Below are 19,735 nucleotides of genomic sequence, written 5' to 3'. Positions count from 1 at the left end.
AAATTGTACTAAAATAAAATAAATAAAAGTTGAATGAAAAAACTAAACAAATTAAGTTAAAACATAAATGAAAAAACGGGTAGCATACAGACAATAAAAAAAATGAATAGAATGGTATGAGAATAGATATTTTCCCTTTCATAATAGTTTAATTATTTAAAATAAATAAAGAAATGAAAAGGAAAATTATATCATTTAATTATTATATTATTCTTCTTCTTTTATTTGTATCATATAATTTAACTATTATATCCTTCTTCTTCTTATTTAAATATCTTTTATTAGTTATAGTTTTTAATATGCATCTTGCTAAACTTATTTGGTTTGTTTGGCCTCTTACAATTTTTAATTTTCACTCTTTTTTTATATATATGTTTAGTGTGCGATTGGCACTGGATTAAAAAGCCATTTTTTATTATTTAGCTTATTTTTTGTATTATTTAGGCAAAAATGCAAAATTGACCTTCTAACTTTCACCGTTTTTCATTTTAGTTCTCTAACTTTCATTTTTGTCAATTCAGTCCTTTAAATTTCAATTTTTTGTCAATTCAAGGCTTCATTACTGTTCTGTCAATGTTGCCGTTACTGCTGCCAATACGACGCCGTTTTGGCATGTGGTTTTTTTTTTTTTTTTTTAAATTCGGAATTAAAAGAAAAATTTGGAAAAAAAAAAAAGAAAAGAAAACATGAAACTGAATCAAAACGAAAAAAAAAAGGGATTCAAGGTCGACGTCATCATTGACGGCTTGCGCATCACGCGGCGGCTGCTGGCTTGGCGGAGGAACCGCGTGGCTTGTTGGAGGCTCTGGTGCTGCACGATCGGCGGCTGGTGTTGGGGTTGTTTGGGCTGATGTTAGGGTTAGAATCGTCGCTGGAGTTGCTTGAGGTGGTGTTGTTGTTCAGAAACGGCGTCGTGTCGACGATGTCAGAGGAAGAACGGTTCGGAGACCTTGTCGAAGCCATTTGTTGTTGCTGGATTAGGGATTTGGGTACATGGGTTAGATCATTTGATTTTCAGGGGAAGGGGAACTCAATCTCTCTCTCTCTCTCTCTCTCTCTCTCAAACCGGCTCACTCTTTCTCTCTCTCTCAAAGTTAGGGATTTGATTCTTGAATCTTTTTTTTTTTTTGATTCAATGAAGGGGAACGACCTTGAATCCTTTTTATTTTTTATTTTTTTTATTTTTTTCGTTTTGATTCAGTGACCTCGTCGTTCCCCTTCATGTTTTTTTTTCCAGAATTTTCTTTTAATTCCAAATTAAAAAAAAAAAAAAAACCCACATGCCAAAACGGCGTCGTTTTGACAGCAGTAACGGCGGCATTGACAGAACAGTAACGAAGCCTTGAATTGACAAAAAATTGAAAGTTAGAGGACTGAAATGAAAAACAGTGAAAGTTAGAGGGTCAGTTTTGCATTTTTGCTTACTATTTATAAGCCTTATTTCACTTTTTGGTACTATTTATAGATTATACTGTATTATTTCAGTTACCTTTTAACTTTATTTACAGTACTTTTAGTAAAAAAAAAAAATTCAATATCAACTAAATAAACTGTTCCCAAACAAACTTTTAATTTTACTTTTGCACTATTTAACTTAATGAAATAAACTCATGTAAACACACATAGACACAAAAATAAAAATAATAAACAAATAAAAAAAACATTTCAATTATTTAAAGAAGGGGCTCTTTAATTCTTTCACAAGTAAAATGGCAACTTCTTTTATCTTAAAAAACCTCTAAATTAAACAAGTAGATTCCCCTTCCTTCCATTCGTCCCAAAATACTTGTGGCCAAACTGTCTCATACAATTCATTGAAAGCCAAAGTGTGTGTATATATATATATATATATATATATATATATATATGAATCACCTGTCGGAGAGAGTTAGAGCACTCAGTCTTTGTGGCAGCAAGTAGCTAAGCCGACCAAGACGCGCCCACCAAAGCCACTGCCGGGTTGGAATGGAACTATTTGTTTCCCAAGGGAGAGAAAATCACAAGGGAAGAAGATAAAGTACAAGGTCATGTAATGCCGCTTTGTTTTGTACGTATAATGCTTCAACTCTTGTTGTACAAACTACAAGCTATTCTCTCTCTTATGTTATGTGATTATTATGGCTATAGGAGACAACCTCCAACCCTAATTACTACCTTGTCTTTGGCCTTACTTTCGCATTCTTTAATCTCTAATCTTGGTGAGGTAAATTTGTAATTTTCTGTTTTGTTCTTTTATGATCGCGTAATTTACTACAACTTTTACTATAAATTATTGATATGTGTAATTATAACTGATAAAATATTATTTTTATATTTACTTCTAATTTTTTTTTCCATAATTAATGATAGTACATATCATAATTGTGGCGTGAGTTGTGACATAAAAATTGTGTCCATATTTTTTTTATTTTTCTCTCTTTTCACATTTTGTCAATGGCAAACAATAACTTGTTCTTTCAAGTTCCAAGATTATCTTACACTACCCTTCCACAGTTCCGATCTCTCTCTCTCCTGCTTTAGCATAATTTGTCTATTGTTTAGTCACACCTCACAAGTGATTTCTTGTCTCTCCTTTTTTACTCAATTGTGTTCACTTTATCTATCTTGATTTTGTACATTTTTCCTTTTCTTTTAGCCTACCCCTTACACTTCTTTTTAATTTTGGTGGTTTTGTTCAATCTCTACCATATAAACTTTTGATAACCTTTTTATCTCTCACTCTCTCTCTCTCTCTCTCTCCCTCTCTCTATTATAACCAACCCATCTACCATCCATTCTCTCCGACCTCCTCCCATCATGACTGATCCATACTCCAATCACTTCAGTGGATGGTTCAACCTCAATTCTCTCTACCACTACTCTTCCTCTACATCCTCCACCCCATCCTTCTATTCTTCTCCTTATGACTATTGCTCAAACAACAATATCAATGTAAACACAACAAACTCTTTCACTTACTTTGAACCCTCACCTCCTTCTCCTCCTCTAAGAGAAGCTCTTCCTCTCCTCAGTTTAAGCCCCACAAGACATGAAGAGCAAGAATCATCCTCCTCCTACATGGAAGTGGATAAGAACAAGTTACACAAAGACAAAGAAGAATTCTTATTCTCTTCTACTAGTGCTGCCTCTAATGATGATGATCCAGCTGTGGCAGTAGCTCTTCATTTAGGGCTGCCAAGCCCTAGTTCTGCTGATTTGATCTCAAGCCTCTCCTCCACAGAGATCTCAGATAAAGATGAAGTTACTGTGGCTTCTGGGTACCTTCCAGATAGGCTCAACAAGGGACAGTATTGGATCCCTACCCCTGCTCAGATTTTGATTGGTCCAACCCAGTTCTCATGCCCCCTTTGCTTCAAAACCTTCAACAGATACAACAACATGCAGGTTTGTGAACTTTCATGCTCCTGATTTTTTTTAATAAAAAAAAAAGGAAAAAAAAAAAAAATAAGGGATCCCTTTTCCTTTTCCTTTTCCTTCCTCTCCCATCCCTTTCTGTTTTTCCTTTTAATGTGGGATGAAAAAGAGAAAACCCATTCCTTTCTTTGCTGGTACACTTCTTTTCTAGCTAGCTTGATTTCAAGCTTTAACTTTTATTTTAAGGGGCTGATGGGATAAAAGAGTAAATGAGTCCTTTGCCTCTCGTGGCTTTAGATTTTATATATAATTATATATATAGACACACTCACTCACACATTTTGGTTTGACAATTTATATATATTTTTTCTTTCTCCTTTAAATTTTCTTCCATCCCCACTTCCTTTCTTTTTTAATCTTTTAGCATGATTTTTGGGATTTTAAATAATAAGAATGAGATCACTACCCCTCTTTATGTGATTGAACCACACAGTCTTATGCTTTTTGTGCCTAGAAGTTTGTGTATTGCACATTTGCAGGTGTGTAAAACTGAAGTATCCCAGTTGTCCCAGGGCTCAGATGATCTTTATCAAAGCCCAAAATTTAAAATTTTCTCAATCTGAACACTCAAACAGGAGTAAAACCACCTCACATACTAGTACATGAAAACCCCACACATAGTATTGCTTTATCTGTCAATAAATTAAAGTGTCCCTTTTCTTAAACATGCAACAGTTTGTGCTCATTTTCTGTTAGTGTACACAATATGCAAAGAAGGATGAAACCAGTTGGAAAGAACCAAATTAAACCCATGTGCAATTTACCTCTCTGAAGCAAACCTTTTTTTCTCTCCTAGAATCTAGTGGCATTAAATTGTATACTGGAACTAGATTCGAGAAATGTGAAGCAAAAACAATTCAAACTCGACAGCAAAATAGCATGCTGTATACATGCAGGAAAGTAAAACAATATAATAAAAACCCTACCTAACCCTCTGAACTTTCAGTACTTTTGGAAGCCATCATATATGAAAGTTCTTATCCATAGGAAAAAAGAAATGTATGGATGTTTTCTGGATAGGTCAGAATCTTACTAAGTGGAAAGACACCTGAATCTTGCAGCATAAATTCCTCTTTGATTCAATGAGATATTGCTTCCTCCCTTTCTAGTAAGTCGTAATTTTTTTTGAAGCAAAATTTAATTCTAGGACTTTTTATGAATAATTAATTTTAAATTTAATGTTAGGACTTGACCCTTAGACAAGGGCCGCGCCACCTTAAGGCCAGGGTCGATTTGGAATTTTTTTTCTATATATAATAATTTAAAAATTTTTATTTGTCTACCTTTCAAAATTCTTTTGAGAACACTCAGTTTTTGTTATGCCAATAAAATTAAATTTTATTCTATAATTTGTTCTATATTCAGTGGATAAATGATTGTTTGGTTGTATACATTAAAAAAGATATAGCTTGTAACATTGATAATGAGACTATCATGCAACGATTTCAAAATATGAAAACTTGTAGAAGTTAATTGTAAACTTTATGTATTTGCGTGTTTTTTTTTTTGTCAATATATGAATTTTTTTTTATTAAATTGTATAATTTATGTTTCTTAAGAAACACCTTGAAAAAAATTTCTATAGCTGTTACTGCCCTTATAAAAGTGAATAATTCTTTCATTTGTGTAAAAATACTATTGTACTTAAAATGTGAAGCTTTAAAAAGTTATATAACAAAAATAATGAACTTTAATCTTAAATTTTTGGGCTCAGCTATAAATTCTCAATAAATTAGATAATAAAATGTGTGTGTATATATATAAATATAAACAAATTAGTTGTGCTTTCGCTAATTCTCTATCTCTCTTTCTCAGGACTCAAATACTTGATTTTTTTTTTGGATAAATAAAAAAATTCTCTATCCCTCTATCTCTCTTTCTCAAATACTAAATTGGTGCTAATTAAATGTATATTTGTATAGATGCATATGTGGGGGCATGGATCTCAATACAGAAAAGGCCCCGAGTCTCTAAGGGGAACACAACCAACAGCCATGCTAAGGCTACCATGCTATTGTTGTGCACCAGGTTGCAGGAACAACATTGACCACCCAAGGTCAAAACCACTCAAAGACTTTAGGACCCTCCAAACCCATTACAAGAGAAAGCATGGGATCAAGCCCTTCATGTGTAGAAAATGTGGCAAAGCCTTTGCTGTTAGGGGTGATTGGAGAACCCATGAGAAGAACTGTGGGAAGCTATGGTATTGCACTTGTGGCTCTGATTTCAAGCACAAAAGGTCACTCAAAGATCACATCAAGGCATTTGGACATGGCCATGCAGCTTTTGGAATTGACTGTTTTGAAGAGGAAGACGAGGCAGCTTCTGAAATTGAGCAAGATAATGATTCCTCCCAGTGAGAACACTTCGGAAATTAAGGGATTGATCTCAAGCTAAAGTGATTTTGAAATCAATTTCTCATATTTTGAGCCGATGTTTCACTTGACTTTGGCTTATGTGTGAACATATTAAATGTTAGCATTATTTGATAGCTATCTTTTTCCTTTAATTCCAACTCTTGCTATTATTGATTTCCCTCTTTCTTTTTGTTTTTCTTTTCATTCCTAGAACTTGCTTGGCAGTGCAAAATTCTCAATTATATATAGATTAAATATTAGACCTAGTGGTACTCTCTCTCTCTCTCTCTCTCTCTCTCTGTGTGTGTTTGCCTTGCCTTTGTCTATCTCTTCTTTCTTTGTTAATCAAACAAGTTGTGATTAGTATAACACTACCTCATATATATTTTTTGTACACTAAGTAACTAAGTGTATCTTCCTTGAGTTTAGTAACATTAAACGGTGCTAAATAAATTAGATTAGAGAAAAATGATGTCATATATAGTCACTGTAAATTTAGTATAAACTAGAGAAAAAGTAAGAACGTGTGGCTCAATCTCATTCTCCATATACGTACCTATATTAGTACGTAGCAATATATATATATATATATATATATATATATATATATATATATATATATATCAGTACGTAAACAAATAATTAAGTTGCAGAATAATACAGAAAAATAGGTATTAATTGCATTCCTATATTTATAGTCAACTACCAATTTGTTGCTTTAAAAGCAGGTCCAGGTTTGAAATATCAAGTTGAATTTAGTTCATTATTTAGCTTCTGAGAATATATTTAACTGTGCTAAATAGAGTAGGAAAGAGAGAGCGAAAAAGGTGAGAATCTGTGGTTCAATCTCGTTACATACACCTATATGGTTTAGTTTATAAAAAAATAAATACACCTATATGGTATAAGTTTGTTCGACTTTTTTCTCTTTTGCCTATCTATATATCAAAGTATGTACGCTAGCTAATAAAGCAACACAACAATACATATGAAACCATTATATCTTTATCACAGAAGGCAGGTTGAAGTTTGAGAAATCAAGTTGAATTTAGTTCATGTCTTCATGAGTTTAACTTCTAGCTATGGAGGATAGTTAATTAATGCAAGGCAATTTATGTTCCATATCCATATGCTAACCTTTTTAATTTTCTTTGATACATAGTTCCTTAAAGCCTACACCAATTATTAAATATTAATGGTCAGTGAAGGATGTCAGTAGCCGGATCCAATGTAGACAAACAGGATAAAGCATAATATTTGTGGAAATGCAGGTAGAGAAAGGCCTTTTTTTTTTTTTTTTTACAACATGTAAAGAAATGCATCAGCTTTTCGAGTGCATTTGATGCCATTTCCCTTTGGTCGTTAGTGGTGGATATGTATAATAAGGGTTTGATATTGATGGACAGAACAAATACCATGTCTATGTTCACCATGAAAATTCAAATCAAATGATTAGCTTGAAAGAGAGAAAATATGAGAGGACAATTATTATCTTGCTATATATCTTATTATTAATATGGAGACATTTTTTATTACAATTTTTTTCATAATCGATATTTCAGTGTCAAAACTCTAATGTAGTTCACTTTTACACAAATTTATCAACTTTTTCCTCACAACCCTCACAATCAAACGCATTAAAATTGTCATACAAAAGTTATTTTCGCAAATTTTCTCACTTGTTAAGGTAAATATGACATTATACCCATCACAACAACCCTTTATACTCTTGACTCTTAGTATTATATTGTCATCCCAGAGACCACAAAGGTTGAAATGAAAAGCATATGGGATCTTGGTGGCAGCTTTGAGAGTCGGGAGAGAGAGAGAGAGAGTAGTAAGCAGAGAGCAGTCAAAGGGGTTCTTGAAACGTCATTTCAAACTACAACACATCCAGAGTATGTACTGTAGGGAGGCTTCTGTATTATGTGTCCCAGATGAACCCAACCAACAGAACTAGGGCTCCACAGATTTGATGTGTTCAGCCCCCCCCATCTCTCTCCATCTCCATCCCTATCTCTATCCCTATCTCTATCTATCTCTCTCTCTCTCTCTCTCTCTCTGACTTCACTTTATGATGAGGTAAGAGTGTGACAGCCTTTGACAGTTATTTGGGGTTTCATGATAGTACGTATAGATTTAACACAACAGTGAAAATTGGGTGCTGATTACGATAATTAATTGTGTGATTCTTTTCTTGTTGTCTTTGTTATATACAGTGTCCTGTCACTGCACTAATGACCACTATCCTCTAATGTGTCTTCTAAACATAGAGACACGGTGGATCCTTGTGTTGTTGTGTGGTTCTATGTAACAAAAGCTCCTTTCTCTTTTCTTTCTTTATTTTTATTTTTATTTTTTTCATGCACCTATAGAGTTTATTACCACATTGGATAACGAAAAATATGTGTTATTTTTCCTTCTTGACTTCTGCACATGCAAGAAAATGATGATAAAGATGTTGACTATAATTATAAAATAATAATAAAAGAAGAGTTTTATTAACAAGTGTTTAAAGTAAATTTTTTTAAAAACTTCAAAAAAATAATAAGTAAATAATTTTTTGACATTTTTTTTAATTTTTTATAAAAAATTTCTCAAATAAAAATTATATATATATATATATATATATATATATATATATATATATATATATATATATATCATGCTAACGATTGCTTTTAAAGTAACAGTTAATAATTCATTTTAAGAAAGTTTTGATATTACTTTTATGAAAAATGAAAAAAAATTGTCAAAACATTAAGGGCTTGTTTGGTAATGTTGTTCTAGTGTGGGTGAAAAAGTATGTGAAAATATGTATAATGTTGTTTAAAAACTGAAAACTGTTGTTTAAGTTATAGTACTAAACACCCCTTAATTGTTTTTTTTTTCCCATAAAAATTTTCTTTAAATAGATTATTAATCATTGTTTTAAGGCATCTTAAAATTACAAATTATGTTCTTTTAAGTTGGACTTATTTTTAAGGCCCAAAATGCATAAAAATTCCTAGGTTGGGGTTAGTAACTGACTCCCTAGATTTTTTTCAATTTTTATATTAGTGAATTTACGTCCCCTAGTTAGTCCCATGATCAAATATTACAAATATGAAACTTTAGAGAGTTATAAGGAAAAATTTTAAGGATATTTATGCATTTTGGCCTATTCTTAATTTCAGCCTTAAAGTTTTCTTCTTTTAATTTTTTTTTTTAATTTACTCCTTCCATCTAGTTTTTTTCCAAATCATGTTGTGCCTCAAAACATGGTCAATGTCCTTAAGATATTTTTTTAATTCCACATATAAAAAAAAAAGAAAATTCTTTTTATTCAACCAAGGAGACAAAAATAATAATAGGCCAAAATAATATTTTTGTTAGAAAAAAAAAAATTTCCAAGGAGAACTGACAATACAACACCAAAAATTTTATTTTTTTCCGAACAAACTATATAACTTTATTCGAAACCTGCCATAAAAACCTAGCTATATGCACTCATTACTTTTTTTTTTCTTTTTTTTTGAAAACATGTGCACACCACACATTAACTGACAATACAACACCAACAATTTTATTTTTTTCCGAACAAACTATATAACTTTATTCGAAACCTGCCATAAAAGCCTAGCTATATGCACACATTACTTCTGTTTTGTTTTTGTTTTGAAAACATGTGTACACCACACATTACTTGTGCATCATAAATTTTGTACCTAATATGATAACAAAATTTCTTTTTTGAATAAACTAGTATAATTGCAAAAGCAAGCATTAGCTGGTCTTCATAAACTTATTTTCATCTGGTGTTATCCTATCCTCACACAAATGCATCTAGCTTTGAAATTTGAATGCAAGATTAGATGTTGATGCTTTTGACCCTGACTCTAGTTTTTTTTTTTTCTTCTCAAAATTCATTTTTTATTGTTTGGACCCTCCTCTTGACTTAATTTTTGGATCAATATGAAAAAGGGAGGGGGAAAACCAATGTCCAATAAACACCACTTAATAAAAAAACAGAAATCAAGTCAAGATCATTCAAACTTCATAGACATCTACTCACATTTAAAGTTGACATGCCTCTAATTTTGACCATCCATGTTTAGCTTTACTTCTAAAATTAGAAAGGACAATAAAGCTTTGTCTATTACATTATTATCAATTTACCATTGTTGTTTTTATCGTTGATGGTGATAATGAAATGACGACCAAGAATGTAATTATCTTTGTGATTAGGGGGGAAAAAAGCAACCTTATTTTTAGGGAACTCGAGAAAAGTCAGAAGAGAAAAGCCAATCTTGACAAGGAGCAAATTGAAATAAATCACCTTTTTTTTCAAAATGAAATAAATAAATAAATAAATAACTTCAAAAAATGAAAAAGAAAGTGAGCGTAATTACCAAAAAGAAACCGTCCTGATAATTTTAAACAGTGAATTGCTTTATTTTCATGGAATTAGCTATGAAAGGTGCATTTTAAAATTCAGTGATAATTGTTTTTCGAAATTATCTCAATTTTTTTTTAATAATTATGATTAGGTATATACGTTTTTGTAGATGTTGTACTGGCGGTACATTTGATTTATTTGACTGCATCTCTATTGAGATCTAAAGTACTCTGAAGTATTCTATTTGCCTGTTTGCTTTTTGACCAGACGAGTTTAAAGCAGAAACTATAGAAAAGCATTCCAAAAAGCCCATTGTTATTAGGGTCTTGTATTCTGTCTCTCTCTTTTTTATTTTATTTTATGAAAAGTGTATTCTCTCTTTCGAGCCATTCTGTACACATGTAGTATTGTACAGTAAATTATATATTTCCATCCCATTAGTATTGTACCATTTGTACTGTACAAGTAGAAATGTCAAATTGGCCTCAGCTTCTGTCTTACTCCTTTTCAAAATTCTTACATTATTAACACCATCACAAGTCACATCTAAGATTCCTTTTTCTAGGAGAAATTCGAAACTATCCAAAAGTCTTAGGGCACAAGCTTTTAAATTCCAAAAGAAAAAAAAACTAAAAAAAAAAAACGAAAATAACTATTTGTTGAAATAGCAAAATAATTGGAACACAGATTTACATGATTGGATTGTATGCTTATGTCCATAGGTGACATCTACGATGAAATTTCACTAAGAAAATAGAAAATTTATAAAGATGGCAATGGCATAACAAAATAGCTACTCTTACTAAATTCAAACCAAAAATAAACATGTTATGGACAAGGAAGATGATACCGTATCGTATCGGTCGATATGTACCATAGCAGCATGTGCACTGGTATCAAAACTCCAACGTTTCGTATCGGTTTAAATACCTTTCGTACCGGCCAATTTCAGACATTTTAGCCAATACTGAGTGTACCAGCCGATACCAAAAAAAAAAAAAAAAAAAAAAGCTTTTTTTATTATTCTAGTTTTGTAATTTTTGAATTTTTCTAAAGACAGAATGATAACTTAATTATATTATTTGTTTTTTTAGTATGCAATGAACAATTAAACTTTACGTTTTTTATATTGTGTTTTTTTAATTTATGCTAAAGTCTAAAACCATGAATAATTTATTCTGAATTGAGGTAATATTTTATGGTAAACTTCTATTTTTATTATATATAAATATATAAAAATAGCGGTAAATCCAAAACGGTTCACCGGTATTGACTAATACCGAAATATATCGAAGTGGCTATATATATATATGGTGCAAGATATGTGCTACCATGGGCACAAAATCAAAACCAAGTAAAATTTAGTTTGCAAGTTCTTGTTCTACACGTTTGAATAGCCAAAAGTCCCTAATTAAGATTCTAGGATTATTAAGACTTGCTCAGATAGCTTGATCAATCAACCACCGACATCAATATGGGTAGTCCTTTTACTCCTCTATATATATATATATACATATATATATAGATATATATATATATATATTTTTTTTTTCCCCCAATTTACAAAAGAACCTATACCAAAGTATATATCAGTATATTAAAGTTACTATTAACCTAATTCTAATCCAATTAACAAGTAATATTAACTTTAAAAAAATCCAGGTAATATTATATACTTCAAAAGTCTTAAAAATTTTAAGTTATTATTTCGTTTAAAATTATATTTTAAAAAAATTAAAATGAATTCAAAGAAATTTTATTATTATGAATTATTTTAGTTATCTATCATACTTTTTAGCTTTAACAAAATAAAATTTGATCTTTCACAAAAAAAGGTTTTGTCATTGAATTGAGGTAATACTTTTACAAATAAATCATAATTTATCCATGCATCATATGGACATGATCTCTCATTAAATTGCCATTCATATGGGAATCAATTAAAATTTGGACATCCATTGCATATTAAACATGCAAGATGATTTAAAAAAAAAAAAAAAACAATGAAAGTAAGGGATTAAGTACGAAAGATGTTAAAAACACAACAAATTACACAATTAATTTTCCCACTACTTAACACGTGGTGATAGTGAGTTGCGAGTGGTGGAAAAAAATAATGAGTTCATATAAGCCCACACTTCTATCACTCACAACTTGCAACTTGTGACGAATTATGTCAAAAATTGTGCAATTTGTTATGGTCCTGTCATTGTGCAATTTGTGATGAGTATCATTTAATTTGCTTTGGAGAAGACTTGAACGCCAATCTTGCAACTTGCAAAAACTAAAATTAATTGTACGGTAGATTCATAAAAATAAGGATGCATTAGTACATCAAAAGCTACTTGTACAGTTGTACATGTACTAATCAAAACTTTCTCACTACAATCTTTGGTTTGAAAATTTTTATAACCAAAAAAAAAAAAAGAACCGAGGAACAGATTATCGGTTGCATCAAGTCACAGCCCGAAAATTCAAGCATCTTTTCCTTTTTCTTTTTTTAGCTTAGTATGTAAAGTTTGGACTATCGTGAATAGTAAAAGAATGCATTCTTTCATTCTTTGCTCAAAAACTATAAGTTTTTAGTTTTCGATTGTTTTAAAGAAACATATTACAAAATGTTCCAAAAATAAATTTGATTTCAAGCATAGAGAGATGTTTTGATGATGCTAAAGAAAGGTACTCTAAAGTTCTTCGCTTAATTTTATTGTAATATATTTATTAATATTATTTGAACTTATTGAAAATAGGATAAAGTTTAGCTAACAAAATTGGTTATAATTTAAGGCTACAACCTTGTTCAATATCATTAACATTAATATATGTTTCAAAATTTTAATCATTAGATTTTATATTCTTTACACTCTTAATATACATGTTAAATTTTGTGTCAATTAGATATTATTTACTATATAATTGTAAGCGGGTTAAATCATATTAACTCAAGTTAGATAGAGAGTTTATATATGATGGATGGCCCAATACAATTAATTTTGTAGAGAATGGGTTTCTAAGGTAACCATTGGTGTGCCTATATGGTTTAGTTTTTAAGTTAATGGAAAAACATCAAGTAACTCATAAGAAAGAAGTAGATTTTGATATTAACTCTTCCTCGGGTTAGGCCGAGGAGGAATAGTTCATATAATGTTCAAGTTTCGGGTACAGGGTAGTGTTGCATAGAGTATATTTCTCTTTCCAGTTTTTGTCCCCCAATCTAGAGGGTTTCTTTTCTTTATGTAGTTAACTAAATTGCATTTTAGCCCTCCACTTGTATAGCCATCGATCTTCCTTTGGATGCTTGTCCCATCAAGGTTTTGCTGGAAGCGGTAGAATGTGCTGCAAGCTGTGAATGTACTGTTCATGGGTTATTCTACCATTAATATAGCCAGCTGAGTTGGTGCAGTATATTGAATGTGGAGGTGATAGGTACTTTACCTGAAGCACAAAATTTAGTTACAAAATTGGTTGTAATCTAAGGTTACAACCTTATTTAATATCTTTTTATTGGAGGTGAATTTTGACAAATTCACAATTAGATTACATCTTCTTCTTATATCCTTAATGCTAGCAAAATTTCTAGAAAATTAAAGATCAATAGTTATGTCATCAATAAATTGTTTAAATTTCAAGTTTTTGTAGTTTAAAATTATGCATAAAATATAAGTTTATAGATCATATAGTAAATAATTTTCGATTGACACAAATTTTGACATGTGTATTAAGAGTGTGAAAAATATGCAATTCAACGATTAGATTTTAAAATATGTAGTAATTTTTATTTTATTAAGTAAGGTCGTAGTCTTAGGTTACAACCAATTTTGTAGCTAAACTTTTTTCTTACCTGAATATTTCTCTTCTTCTCTGCTTGCACATCTTTGCCGTCTTTTGTTGATATTTTTTCTTTTGGTGCAAGTGACTTGCTCAATGCCTTCCGAGGAGCGCTTACTCTTCAGACTCCTCGGGCAATTGGCCTCTTCGACCTATATTCTTAGGCCCTCATCTAGTATTGGATCAAAACTAATGAGGGAATGGACCCTTCCACCTCCTTGGGTTAGGCCCACGGAGCTCTATTTTGTACTTGAATCTCACCCCTCCCACCATAATCTATAAGATTATATTTTATGCATAATTTTAAACTACAAAAACTTGTAATTTAAACAATTTATTGATAACATAGCTATTGTAATTTTCTAGAAATTTTGCAAGCATGGATGATATAAGAAGAAAATTTAATCCAATGGTGAATTTGTCAAAATTCACTTCTAATAAAAATATATTAAGTAGAGTTATAGCACTAGGCAACAATCAATTTTGTTGCTAAACTTTATCATTTCAAATAAATCCTATCTCTCTTATATTTACCTCTAATTTTCCCAAGCATATTTCATTGATATTTGATAGAATGCAGTTTTTTTTTTTATAAAAAATTTATGGCACTAACTAACGAAACCATGTATAAAAGATATTTATCATAAATAAGATAATGGGTAATATTGGAGAATGAGAGGTGGGGTTTGAACTATATACATGAAATACAAATTTCAAAACTTTAAAAAATAATGTTTAAAAAAATTCAATTTTAGGTTTTAAATATAAGAAATTGGCAATCCATGACTCTATGGACTATAATTAGGTTTGATTTTTAGAAGATTTACCTCTTCCCAATAAAGCATCAAGGCAAAAAACCAGAAAAAGAAAAGAGAAAACTTGGCTTTTACCTTTTGTTTTATCCCTTATAGTTGATGAAAGTGAAAAGCTTTTCTTCTCTTTCTTTTTATTTTTTTGTTTTGCTTTGAGTGTAGGTCTCTTTTCATCTCCCCTCTACATATCCCATGCTCTCTCATTCAACTTTGACAAATCCAATCAAAATCACTTTTTCTATATGAATAAAAGATAGGACTAGACACCAGACAGCTTTAAACCCATATATCTCTTTGATGAGATTTTTGTCTCTCCTATGACTTTGCTAGTAAACTTTGCATTTCCCAGAAATCACAATGCTTTCAATCGATAAAATCATGGAAATCAAGTAAGTACACGATGAGTTGAAGCACATCATATTATTTGACAATTCAACATGTTATAAAGATTATAATTATTGGGTCTGGTTAATATGTGCCCTTAGGGCACGCATTAAGCTATCTATTTATGGTAAAATTTTCTTGAGAATTGAAAAAGCTGTCAACACTTTTTCAATTTTCGAAATTTTTTTTTCAAAAATGAATAATTATTGTGTGCTCTTAGAGCACACATTAGCAAAATTCATAATCATTTATGAGAAAATGTTACATTGCATCCCATGGCATGTTAATGGACAAGAAAGTTATCGTCCATGCTGTTCTTTTCTTTTCTTTTCTCTTTCTTGTAAAGTAAATAGTAATTCTAATTGATAAATTGTGATTGAAATAATATCAATTTCAGTCTCATCACACATATCACTTCTAATAACACCAGTCATAACACGTTACCTAACTTCAGCCTGAATTTTTTTTCACTCATTGCTTTCTTTTTTTCCTCCACTTTTAATTGTCTTTTTGTTTAACATGTCTCCTTTGTCATTGTCAGATGGCATAAGGAACAATTTTCAACTCTTGAAGTGTGAAATTGCTGAGAAGCTTGGGTTGAGAAAAAGACCAGGATATAAATACGGAACCTGTACTTGATTCTGTAGCTGTATTGCAAAGAACATGTTCTTTTGGACCCAGTGGTCCTGGAATCCTTTTGCTTATGTTGATCTATAACCTAACCTTTTTATTTTTGAGGACAATCTATAACCAAACTTGATAGGACTGAGATTCATTGTGCGTCACGCAGGACCTTAGGGGCAGAAATTTGTCCACAATTGTAGTCATTGTCATGATGAAAAATGTAAGCCATGGCTGTACCTCGTACTGCATGGCACTACATAACTAACCAATAACGAAAGGAAGAGCTTATTCAAAGCTCCATGATCGGTTTTTTTTTTTTTTTTTTTAAATTCTTTAATTTATTATTTTTTTAATCATTCAAATAAGAATAAAAACAATACATCTTGAGCAAGAACATGCTCAATGACACAGGGGGATTCCCCTATCCAAGAATATGCTCAATGATGCAAGGGGATTCCCCTATCCAAGCGACAAAATATGAAATGCCTGTGACATATTGACCTAAAGCATGAGCTACTTTGTTGCCTTCTCAAGCAACAAGTGGGAAGGGGTTCGATGAATTTACACTTCTTCCCTTCTCAGTGGTTCTCAGGTGTACCCATTAACCACCCAATGGCAAGCAAGACTATTTGAAGAAGAAAGGGTTCGTATTAGTGGGGAAGCTTCGGAGGAGGAGATTAAATCTACCCTTTGGTCTCTTAAAGCTTTCAAAGCACCAGGGCCGGATGGACTGCATGCTAGATTCTTCCAAAGATTTTGGTTGAGTGTGGGTGATTAGGTGATTGGGGAAGTTAAGAAAATCTTTGTGGTGAGGAAAATGCCAAAATATTTGAATAGGACCCACATCGCTCTTATTCAGAAGATTCAAGGGCTAGAAACTTTAGGCAACTATAGGCCTATTAGCTTGTGTAATACAGTAGTTGCGAGGTTGAGGCCTCTATTGGACAAGCTCATTTCCCCTCTCCAAGCTGCTTTTGTACTGGGTAGGAAGGGAGTTGATAATGTCATAATAGTTCAAGAAATTATACATACCCTTGGTAAAAAGAAAGGAAAAAGTTGGGTATAGGGCCTTAAAAATTGATTTGGAGAAGGCATATAATAAACTTGAATGGAGCTTTATAAGGGATATGCTAATTAGAGCAAATTTTTCGGAAGACTTGATGGACATTATTATGAGTTGTATCTCCACAGTTTCGACGAAGATTTTGTTTAAAGGAGAAGCTTTGGATCCAATTTACCCATCTAGTGGAATAAGGCAAGGTGATCCATTGTCACCATACCTTTTTATCCTTTGTATAGAATTTCTTGTCCAACTCATACAGGATAAGTGCAATGCCAAGGTATGGCAGCCTGTGAAGACCTCTCAAAGCGGACTGGCTTTCTCTCATATGTTCTTTGCGAACGTTTTAGTATTGTTTGCCAAAGCAAATGCCACTAATTGCTCCACTATAAGAGATGTCCTATATGAGTTTTGTAGACTTTCGGGTCAAACGAAGAGTGAAGCTAAGTCAAGAGTATATTTCTTGCCTAATGTGGATAGGGATAGCAGGGAGTCTCTTTGTGATATCCTCGGGTTCTCTTCCACTCCTTCTCTCGGCAAATACCTTGGCTTTCCCATTAGACATCTTGGCTCTTCCTTGCAAGATTACAATTTCATTCTTGCAAGGGTGAAAATGAAATTGGCGGGGTGTAAGGAGAACCTGCTATCTCTAGCAGGTCGTACCGTGCTAATTCAACCTTTTTCAGCTGCTATACCATCTTATGTAATGCAATGTAATCACCTTCTGAGAAAAATACTTGAAGGCATTGATCGGGTGAATCGAAATTTTTTGTGGGGATCATCAGAAGCTTCTTGGAAAATTCATTGAGTTGGGTAGCATAAAGTGGCAAAGCCAAAAGAGGAGGGAGGGCTTGGATTACAGTCAACAAAAGGTAGGAATACTTCCCTTCTTGCGAAGTTAAATTGGCGGTTCCATACCGAAAAAGATGCTACTTGGGTTCAAGTTTTAAGGAACAAATATTGCAATTTCAGGCGAGTTAATGCCAAATGCGGATAGACTTCCTTGCTCATCGACTTGGAAAGCTATGAAAAAAGGAATGGATTCTTTTATTAAAGGAAGCATGTGGATAGTTGGAAAGGATAGTACTTTAAGCTTCTGGTGGGGTAATTGGAGGTGAAAGACGTTTTATCAGACAAGGGGTGGGAATGGGATCAGATACGATATGATCTTCCTCTGGAGATAAAGTCGATGATCCAAGCAACTCCAATCTCAATCACAAGCAGGGGATGTGATAAACTAGCCTGGGTTGGTAATCCGAGAGGTTCCTTTGATTTGAAGAGTGCCTATGCTTTGACATTGGGTGTTGATTCTATTCCATCGATCAATTGTGGCTGGATATGGAAATTTGAGACACTCCCTAGAATCAAAACTTTCTTGTGGCAATGTGCACATGATAGTATAGGCGTGAAAGGATGTTTAATGAGAAGAGGAATGGGGGAAGATGATAGATGCCCTATTTGTCAAGCGGACTCTAAATCAATATTACATGCCCTTAGAGATTGCTCTAGGGTCAGGGCTGTGTGGACTCAATTGGGAGTAGAGGCACGGAACCAGGATTTTTGGAATACAAACCTCCAAGACTGGTTGAGCACTAATGGGAAAGCAACCAATAGGTTCATTCGTGGCAAACCTCACTGGAGAATTCTTTTTCCTTTTGCTGTATGGATCATATGGAAGAGCAGGAATCATTTTGTCTTCAATGGAAAGCCTCCAAACCCAAAGCTGCCTGCAGTTATTAATGGTCAAGTTGTGGAATTCATGCATTGTGTTCCCTCACCAAGCAGACCGTTCGCAATGTGATAAGGAGGATTTGGTGGGAGAGACCTCCAAGTGGATGGAAGAAGCTGAATACTAATGGTTCATGCATAGGTAACACAAGGAGTGCTGGATGTGGAGGTATTGTGAGAGATGACCATGGAGTGTGGATTGCGGGTTCCTCCAGATACATCAGGACAGCGAACAACTTTATTGCAGAAGTAAGGGGGCTAAGGGATGGGTTTGTGTTATGTTGCAATTTGAATATACAATCCCTTATAATTGAACTGGATGCTAAAATGATTGTGAATGCTTTGTTAAACCCAAGTTATGCAAATAATATCATATCCCCTGTCTTCGATAATTGCAGGCAGCTACTAACTCGCTTCCAGTAAGTTAAGATTAGGCACTACTATCATCACACTAACTGTTGCGCTGATGTGATAGCGAGGATGGGATCTGAGCAGCAATTATATTTTTATGTTTTTAATAGTCCGCTTGTGAACGTTTTGGGAACCTTTAGGGAGGACTTTAATGGCATGTATCGTAACAGGTTTTGTCCTAAACCTCTTGTAGTTTGATAGTTGTTTTAATGGATCGTCTTTTAACCCAAAAAAAAAAATCTGCACTCTTTGAAAGAGCTGAAGCTGAAGCAAGGCACATGAAATGTTATTAGAAATACTTAGGGAAGAGATTGATGAACCCAGCAAGGAATGGACTACTACCTTCTGGGAATCACCCTCAAGAACTGTATCACAATTACCCATCTGCCAAGCAAACCTGATACCTTCCCCCATGGCTTTTGCCTCAACCTCTAACAGATGCAATGGAGCATTCAGGGGGGAAGAGATAGTCCACACCACTGGACAAGATGAGAAGCTTGTTTTCGAGATCCCCCATTCCAAATTTCAATTCAATTAGTCCATAAACTCCAAGCAACAGTAACCAACAACACCATAAAGTCATCATCTAAGTTTAGCACATATTTTGACACATTACACCAGGTCTAAAATCTCTGCAAAGTGAAACCGAGGGACTGCCCAGATCTGAACCCAATCTATCCCAAACCGATCTCGCTTTGTTGCAACACTGGAATAAATGCCCAGAACTTTCGGCTTCCAT

General features: G+C 32.9%; 2 protein-coding genes across 2 annotated transcripts; both read left to right on the top strand.

The window, feature by feature from the left end:
* Positions 1-2,693: 2,693 nt before the first annotated feature.
* LOC142606897 (zinc finger protein WIP2-like) lies at positions 2,694-6,037 on the top strand. The gene is made up of 2 exons (XM_075778264.1): positions 2,694-3,384; positions 5,337-6,037. Exons 1-2 carry the CDS (start codon positions 2,797-2,799, stop codon positions 5,772-5,774), a joined length of 1,026 nt encoding a protein of 341 aa, XP_075634379.1. The 5' UTR covers positions 2,694-2,796; the 3' UTR covers positions 5,775-6,037.
* A 10,577-nt stretch (positions 6,038-16,614) lies between these two features.
* On the top strand, positions 16,615-18,658 carry LOC142606517 (uncharacterized). The gene is made up of 3 exons (XM_075777852.1): positions 16,615-16,857; positions 17,120-17,611; positions 18,014-18,658. The coding sequence occupies exons 1-3, from the start codon at positions 16,615-16,617 to the stop codon at positions 18,656-18,658; spliced, it is 1,380 nt and encodes a 459-aa protein (XP_075633967.1).
* Positions 18,659-19,735: the final 1,077 nt, after the last annotated feature.

The sequence above is a fragment of the Castanea sativa genome, chromosome 8, assembly GCF_040712315.1.
Source record: "Castanea sativa cultivar Marrone di Chiusa Pesio chromosome 8, ASM4071231v1".
NCBI classification, from domain to species: domain Eukaryota; kingdom Viridiplantae; phylum Streptophyta; class Magnoliopsida; order Fagales; family Fagaceae; genus Castanea; species Castanea sativa.
The sequence above is the reverse complement of the archived record's forward strand: the minus strand, read 5'-3'. Positions and strand labels throughout refer to the sequence as shown.